We start from the raw sequence: 7,876 nt of genomic DNA, 5'->3' as shown, positions 1-7,876 counted from the left end.
CTCGGCTCGGCGGACATCTTTATTTTGGTGCCGATAGATGGAATTTTAATTTTATATCAATAAATTGTCGGAACACGTGTGAAAATTTTGTAAGAAAAAGAGAGGTAGGGGGTGATATATAAATATGAAGTGGGAAGTGATAAAGAAAGAAACGACTTCTGGAGCTATCGCTGTCGGTTGATTGATGGAAGTGACGCGCTAAAGTAAAAGTGGGTTAATATCTTGGGTTTTTAGCCAATGGCAGTCGTTTACTATCCATTGTACGGAAAGCCATCGTCCACAAAAAAATCCCCAAAATAAGGAATTATTTTGAATAAAGAAAAGGAGTTAAATGTAGTTACTTTGTTTGGTTTGATCAAATCTGCTATTATTGGTGATCAGAGCTGATTTTGGCTATTCCTTTCTCTCCATATAAAAGGGAAAATAAAACCGAGTGAGACTCTTAATTTCCAAAAACAAAATGTCCGAAGACTGAAAATAAAATATAGAAAGCTTCTCTTTATATGTAGTTCTAAAAAGCAAGGTCGTGTTAGAAATCAAACCCACTCCAAGCATAATCTAGAAGCATGAGACGTGGAGCAATTTTGTGCCATGCAAAGTGCTGAAATTTTAGCCATACAAAGTGCTCCATTATTGAGATGTTTTGTGGCTGGAAATTAAGTGGATTAATAGCCACATTTGTTGTCACTTTATCAGCCTATAAATAGAGGCTTGAACTTGTGTTGTAATGAAGAAAAATGAGAAGAAAAAAGAAATAAGAGAAGCAACGTGAGTGAGAGTGAGAAGGTTAGCAAACCTTGAGTGAGTTAAAATCTAGCAGCAGCTAGACTATCTAGTCATTGAGAAAATATTTGTAATCTTCGTATTGTAATATATTGAGTGTGTAATAAAAAGTAAATTTTCGGCCCATCACGTTTCCAACAAGTGGCATCAGAGCTACGGTTCGGAGCTTGGTTCGGAGTTCGGTTCGTGTCCGGTTCGTGTCCAGTTCGGAGTACCTTTGGTGTTCATCTAACAAGTCGATATGGGCGACGTAATTCAGCTACAAGTTCCACAATTGACGAAGACAAATTATGGAAATTGGAGCATTCGAATGAAGGCTTTGCTCGGTTCCCAAGATTGTTGGGAGATCGTTGAAAAAGGATACATCGAGCCCGGAGATGCCGCTACAGAAGCAGCTTTATCAAATGACGCTAAGAAGGCGTTACGAGAAGCACGAAAGAAGGATCAAAAGGCCTTGAATAGTATCTTTCAAGGTATGGATGAATCAACCTTCGAGAAAATATCAGATGTGAAGAACGCGAAGAATGCATGGGAGATTTTGCAAAAATTATTTCAAGGTGTAAAAAAAGCTAAAAAGGTACGCCTTCAGTCACTTAGAGCTGAATTTGAAATGTTAAAAATGAAGAGCTCCGAGAATATCGATGACTATGCCAATCGTGTAAAATCGGTGGTAAATGAAATGAAACGAAATGGAGAAACTCTTGACGAGGTAAGAGTGATGGAGAAAATTCTACGGTCACTCACACGCAAATTCGAGTACGTAGTCGTTGCCATCGAAGAATCAAAAGATTTGTCAAAGATGTCGCTCGAAGAACTTGTGGGTTCTCTGCAAGCCCATGAGCAAAAGATGAAGCTAAATGAAGATAGTGAAAATCTTGATCAAGCCTTGCATAGCAAGTTGTCCGTCGACGACGGAGAAACAAGTAATAACTTTAGCCAAGGAAGAGGAAACCGCAGAGGATACCGTGGAGGCTACCGTGGTGGAAACAGAGGAGGAAGAGGATCACGAGGACGTGGAAATCAATCATATGGGAGATATCAAGAAAATAAAGATTATCAAACATCCAACCGTGGACGTGGATCTAGAGGTCGTGGCCGAGGCAGATTTCAAGAAAATAAATCTCAGGTACAATGCTACAACTGTAACAAGTATGGACATTTCAGTTACGAGTGCAGATCAACACACAAAGTGGATGAAAGAAACCATGTAGCAGTCGCAGCAGAAGGCAACGAAAAAGTGGAATCAAGTGTCTTTCTCACTTACGGAGAAAATGAAGATCGCAAGAGAAGTGTGTGGTATCTCGACAATGGTGCAAGCAACCACATGTGTGGAAGAAAGGAGCTGTTCACAGAATTAGATGAAACAGTTCATGGAAAAATAACTTTTGGAGACAACTCACATGCAGAAATCAAAGGAAAGGGCAAGGTTGTTATAACACAAAAGAATGGAGAGAAGAAGTACATCTCAGACGTTTACTACGTACAAGCTTTGAAGAGCAACCTGATCAGTCTTGGTCAACTCCTAGAAAAAGGATATGAAGTTCATATGAAAGACCGCTCACTCGCCATCAGGAACAAAAGTGGAGAATTAGTTGTTCGAGTTGATATGACGCGAAATCGTCTTTTCACCCTCGACATCGAGTCTGGAGAAATAAAATGCATGAAGACGGATCTGAAGAATGAATCATGGTTGTGGCACTTAAGGTACGGACATCTCAGATTTTCTGGCTTGAAGCTGTTGTCGAAGACAAATATGGTGAATGGATTACCAAGTATTAATCATCCAGATCAACTGTGTGAAGCCTGTGTCAAAGGAAAGCAGCATAGGCAGAAATTTGAAGTAGAAAAATCTCGAAGAGCTAGAAGACCATTGGAAATTGTACACACCGACATATCTGGTCCGTACGACATTGAATCACTCGGTGGAAACAGGTACTACCTAACTTTTATTGATGATTATAGCAGAAAATGTTGGGTTTATTTTCTCAAAGCAAAATCGGAAGCCCTAGAAAAATTCAAGGAGTTCAAAGCAATGGTGGAAAAACAGAGTGGTCGATATTTGAAGATACTCAGATCCGATAGAGGAGGCGAGTATACTGCAAAGCTTTATGAAAGTTTCTGCAAGGATCATGGAATCATTCATCAGTTAACAGCCAGACGCACTCCACAACAAAACGGAGTTGCAGAAAGGAAGAATCGGACAATTCTGGATATGGCAAGAAGCATGATAAAAGGTAAACACCTTCCGAGAACTTTCTGGGCTGAAGCCGTTGAATGCGCAGTTTATCTGTTGAATCAATGTCCAACAAAAAGTGTAAGACACAAGACACCAGAAGAAGCATGGAGCGGTCACAAGCCAAGAGTTGGACACCTCAAAATTTTTGGATGCATTGCATATGCACACGTTCCTGAGCAACAGAGGAAAAAGCTTGACGATAGAGGAGAGAAGTGTATCTTTATAGGCTATGACAAAAGAAGTAAGGCCTACAGACTTTATAATCCTCTTACTAAGAAATTGATTATCTCAAGAGATGTCGAGTTCGATGAAGCGGATTACTGGAGATGGAGTGAAGAAGAAAAGAAAGTGGAAGGATTATTTTTCAACGAAGACGACAATGATGTCATCAACCAAGAAGAACAAGGCGATGATCAAAGTCCTGGTACAACAGCCCCTTCGTCACCAACCAGCAGCAGCGGAAGCAGCAGCTCAGATGAAGCACCCACAAGAACACGGAGTCTCAACGACATCTACAATTCTACGGAACCTGTAGAGACGCAGTTCGATTATTCACTATTCTGTCTAATGACAGAATGTGATCCAGTGACATACGAAGAAGCAATTGAAGACAATAAATGGAAGAAGGCCATGGACGAGGAGATTGCTGCAATAAGAAGGAATGACACGTGGGAGCTAACAAGTCTGCCAGAAGGACATAGCCCGATTGGTGTCAAGTGGGTGTACAAGACGAAGACCAACAAAGAAGGAAAAGTAGAGAAATACAAGGCAAGACTAGTCGCCAAAGGCTACAAGCAAAGACAAGGAGTGGACTATGATGAAATATTTGCTCCAGTCGCAAGAATAGACACAATTAGGCTTCTCATAGCGGTCGCAGCACAATACAAATGGAAAATCTATCAGATGGACATCAAGTCTGCATTCCTGAATGGCTACTTGGAGGAGGAAGTCTACATAGAACAACCACCTGGATATAGCATACAAGGAAAGGAGGACAAAGTCTACCGATTGAAGAAAGCTTTGTATGGATTGAAGCAAGCCCCAAGAGCATGGAACACAAGGATCGACGAGTACTTCCGAAGAAATGGATTCATCAAAAGCCCGCACGAGCACACCCTGTACACAAAGGAGAATGGATATGGAGATATCATGATCGTATGCCTATATGTGGATGACATGATCTTCACCGGAAACAATCCAGGTATGTCTGATGATTTCAAGAAAGCTATGACTAAAGAATTTGAAATGACAGATATCGGTGAGATGTCATACTTTCTTGGAGTCGAGGTGAAACAAATGCAAGATGGAATTTTTGTCTCTCAAAAGAAGTATGCGGAGCAGATTTTGAACAAGTTCAAAATGAAGGATTGCAAGCCAGTAGTCACGCCAGCTGATCCAGGGATGAAGCTAAGTGTTGATTCGACAAGGGAGTCGATAAATCCGACGTTGTTTAAAAGTCTCGTTGGAAGTTTAAGGTATTTGACAATCACACGACCAGATATTACATATGCAGTAGGATTGGTGAGCAGATTCATGGAGAAGCCGAAGCAAGACCACTTAATTGCCGCAAAAAGAATTTTGAGATATATCAAAGGTACGATGAACCATGGTTTATTCTATACCCACTCACAAGATTCAAAATTAGTTGGCTACTCAGATAGCGATTATGGGGGAGACTTGGATGATCGGAAAAGCACTTCCGGATATGCATTTCACATCAGTTCCGCAGTTTTTTCATGGTCGTCAAAGAAGCAACAAACAATTGCTCTCTCAACATGTGAAGCAGAGTATATGGCCGCAGCAACTTGTACATGCCAAGCAATGTGGTTGAAGAATATTTTGGGAGAAATAGGTGTTTCAAATGAAGGTCCAATTACCATCTACGTTGACAACAAATCCGCTATATCACTTGCCAAGAATCCGGTGTCGCACAGCCGAAGCAAGCACATCGATACGAAGTATCATTTTATCCGAGAGCAAGTGAAAAACAAAAACGTGGAGTTGGTCCATTGCAGGACAGAAGATCAACTGGCAGATATTTTCACAAAGCCGTTGAAAGTGGAGACATTCAACAAATTCAAAGAGAAGCTCGGTATGAAAGTTGGGTTTGAGGGAGAGTGTTAGAAATCAAACCCACTCCAAGCATAATCTAGAAGCATGAGACGTTGAGCAATTTTGTGCCATGCAAAGTGCTGAAATTTTAGCCATACAAAGTGCTCCATTATTGAGATGTTTTGTGGCTGGAAATTAAGTGGATTAATAGCCACATTTGTTGTCACTTTATCAGCCTATAAATAGAGGCTTGAACTTGTGTTGTAATGAAGAAAAATGAGAAGAAAAAAGAAATAAGAGAAGCAACGTGAGTGAGAGTGAGAAGGTTAGCAAACCTTGAGTGAGTTAAAATCTAGCAGCAGCTAGACTATCTAGTCATTGAGAAAATATTTGTAATCTTCGTATTGTAATATATTGAGTGTGTAATAAAAAGTAAATTTTCGGCCCATCACGTTTCCAACAGGTCGAAGAGGAGACCTTTCCTTTCTTGAGTCAGGTAACAGTCCCAAACCAAAGGGCTTTTGCCTTTCTTTTTCTCTCTCTTTTATGATTTTTCAGTTTAAAACTCTGGATTTGGGAGGCTTTTGATTTCTTTCACCAGACCTAACTCCAGCTCCTGAACAAATATATCTCAATAAGGTAAAATTAATGAAAGTAAACCCACCAATCCTACTCCTTTTGTGTCTGAGTTTTTAGTTCTGTCAGTTTCTTTCTTCTTTTAGAAACCTGGATCTGAAACATGGGGTCTTTCACTAGGGCTTCAGCTTAAAATTTCCTCAAATGAACTTGGCACAAAAAGTCAAGAAAAGCCACTTTTTCCCTCTTGTTTTTAAGTCATTTTATGTATTATTGTTGCAATTTTTTTTCCTCTGAGAGGAGAAATCAGACATGGGAAAGGCAAACTGTTTATCTTTTTGTTTTTTTATATTGTTATTTTTAAGGTAGAAATGGCGAGGGAGAAGATCAAGATCAAGAAGATCGACAACTTGACGGCAAGGCAAGTGACTTTCTCTAAAAGAAGGCGAGGGCTTTTCAAGAAAGCCGAAGAGCTTTCAGTTCTTTGTGATGCTGAGGTTGCTCTCATTATTTTCTCAGCTACTGGAAAGCTCTTTGAGTTTGCTAGCTCCAGGTATATTTTCCATCAATTTCCAATAATACTCTTTCTCTTCTTTTACTTTCTGTCTACTTATATCATAGTTATAGATGGAGAGAAAGAGCAAAGGGAACTTGTAGTAAGCTTCCATTGCCATGTCCGGTTTAGATCCTGTGAAAGGTCTTCCAAAACAAAAATTAAGCCTTTAATGAAAAAGAAAAAAAAAGTTAAGTCTTAAACAAACCTGGTAACATGATCTTTGTTTTGTTCAGATTCCTTAGATCGTGGAGGCTATACTACCATACTGATATCTTTTGCATAAAATAGCCACACACTCTCTCTCTAAAAAGATACCAATATATCTTTTTATGATTAAAAAAAATTCTCGATGTCTTTTTGATTTAATTTTTCCTGGCTTTATTCATTAATCGATTGGTTTTAGTTCATAAGTGTTGGATAAATTTGGGCACTTTGCATTTGATCTTCCTATGCCCTTCGGTTACTGATTTATTGGGGTATGAGATCTTTGTTTTTCCATGGTATATGTTGAGAATCTTTACCGGCACATTTAGCTAAAGATTATATCCATTTTAAATTTACCCACAAACTTCTTATTATTATATTATATTTATATCTTGTTTGGATTTTTATGTTTATTTTTTATTAAATATTCGTTTCAATATATATATTAAAATATAGGGGTGAGGTTTAATCTCCCAAAGTTAGTTGCGTTGGATGTTTTACAATATATTAATCCTCATATGTTATCAGATCTTACCTTTGATTTCAATGTATCCCGACTCATTTTCCAAACTGTTTCTAATCAATGTTATGCAAAGAGCATTTATTGGTAAGCAAGCATACAAGTTTTTGCATTCAGGTCTAGTTTCTTGCATTACGTACGGAATATTCGATATATTTTCCAAAAACCAGTTCTATCACAAAATTATATATTCGGGGAGGAACTTCAGTGTCGAAGCTTAAACTTTAGACCTTAACTAAGACTAAACTAAAAGTTAGTTGACAATTTTTAAAGCTTATATTGCGAATAAATTCTACAAATAAGAACCCATTTATCCGGTTAACGTCTAAAAAAGGTTGAGTTCGTAAAAGTCTAAAAAAATCTGGAAAATGCTAATTTTTGGTTGCCCTTCTTGTGTATTTTTTGTGGGGCTGGAATGGGTTTTAGTTGAGACTTTTCTTTTAGGTAATGTTGATATTAGAACTTGCAAAATACTATGTTTTGCTTTAATAGGTTGTAGCTAGTACTGAAATCGTTTTGGTTTTTAATAAATTATTTGACTTGGCCCCAAAAAATACACTTGTTTATTAATATTGCATATTTGATTACTCAATTTATTTTTTGAATATTGAAAACTTCTTTTTTGAATTTATGGGTTAGGGTATTAATTAAAGAGTATTTAGTTATCTATCTCTATTCCTTTTAAGTGAATATTATATACTAATGCTTCCTTTGGTTATTAGTATATTATAATAAGATAAAAGCAAAAGATTGTTTATTACATATATTACAATAGTTAAATATAAAAAAATAACTAGTACAAATTTAAATTTAAAATTAAAAAAATTAATAATAAATTTTATAAAAAAATAAAATATCTTCAAAATAAATAAAAAAACTCCTCTTTCCCATAAATAGGAGCATAATAGTTTATTACTTTTTCTTTTATTTCGGTTTTAAAGTAAAAAGA

The 7,876-nt window shown here is 37.4% G+C and overlaps 2 protein-coding genes across 16 annotated transcripts in view; both read left to right on the top strand.

The window, feature by feature from the left end:
• The first annotated feature begins 401 nt into the window (after positions 1–401).
• LOC107921301 (MADS-box protein SVP) overlaps positions 402–7,876 on the top strand; it is a 28,759-nt gene continuing 21,284 nt past the window's right edge. For 4 of the 15 annotated variants that reach the window (XM_041086475.1, XM_041086472.1, XM_041086469.1 and 1 more), the window contains exons 1-2: positions 5,574–5,710; positions 6,017–6,200. In XM_041086475.1, coding sequence (XP_040942409.1) covers positions 6,019–6,200 — 182 coding nt within the window. In that variant the 5' untranslated portion in view covers positions 5,574–5,710; positions 6,017–6,018. Of the gene's footprint in view, positions 524–5,534; positions 5,711–6,012; positions 6,201–7,876 lie in introns of those variants that run through there. The other 11 variants (XM_041086471.1, XM_016851183.2, XM_016851180.2 and 8 more) reach the window with 8 other exon arrangements.
• LOC121213571 (uncharacterized) lies at positions 819–1,994 on the top strand. The gene is made up of 2 exons (XM_041086361.1): positions 819–1,508; positions 1,948–1,994. Exons 1-2 carry the CDS (start codon positions 1,025–1,027, stop codon positions 1,992–1,994), a joined length of 531 nt encoding a protein of 176 aa, XP_040942295.1. The 5' UTR covers positions 819–1,024.

This window comes from Gossypium hirsutum, chromosome D01 (assembly GCF_007990345.1).
Source record: "Gossypium hirsutum isolate 1008001.06 chromosome D01, Gossypium_hirsutum_v2.1, whole genome shotgun sequence".
NCBI classification, from domain to species: Eukaryota; Viridiplantae; Streptophyta; class Magnoliopsida; order Malvales; family Malvaceae; genus Gossypium; species Gossypium hirsutum.
This window is presented reverse-complemented; position numbering and strand designations above follow the sequence as displayed.

What these genes read in the sequence shown, in the direction of transcription:
- LOC121213571 (XM_041086361.1), top strand. Translation starts at nt 1,025, where the DNA reads ATGGGCGACGTAATTCAGCTACAAGTTCCACAATTGACGAAGACAAAT. An exon ending in CGAGGTAAGAGTGATGGAGA is followed by an intron (nt 1,509 to 1,947) that starts AAATTCTACGGT and finishes TGGACATTTCAG; the next exon opens with TTACGAGTGCAGATCAACAC.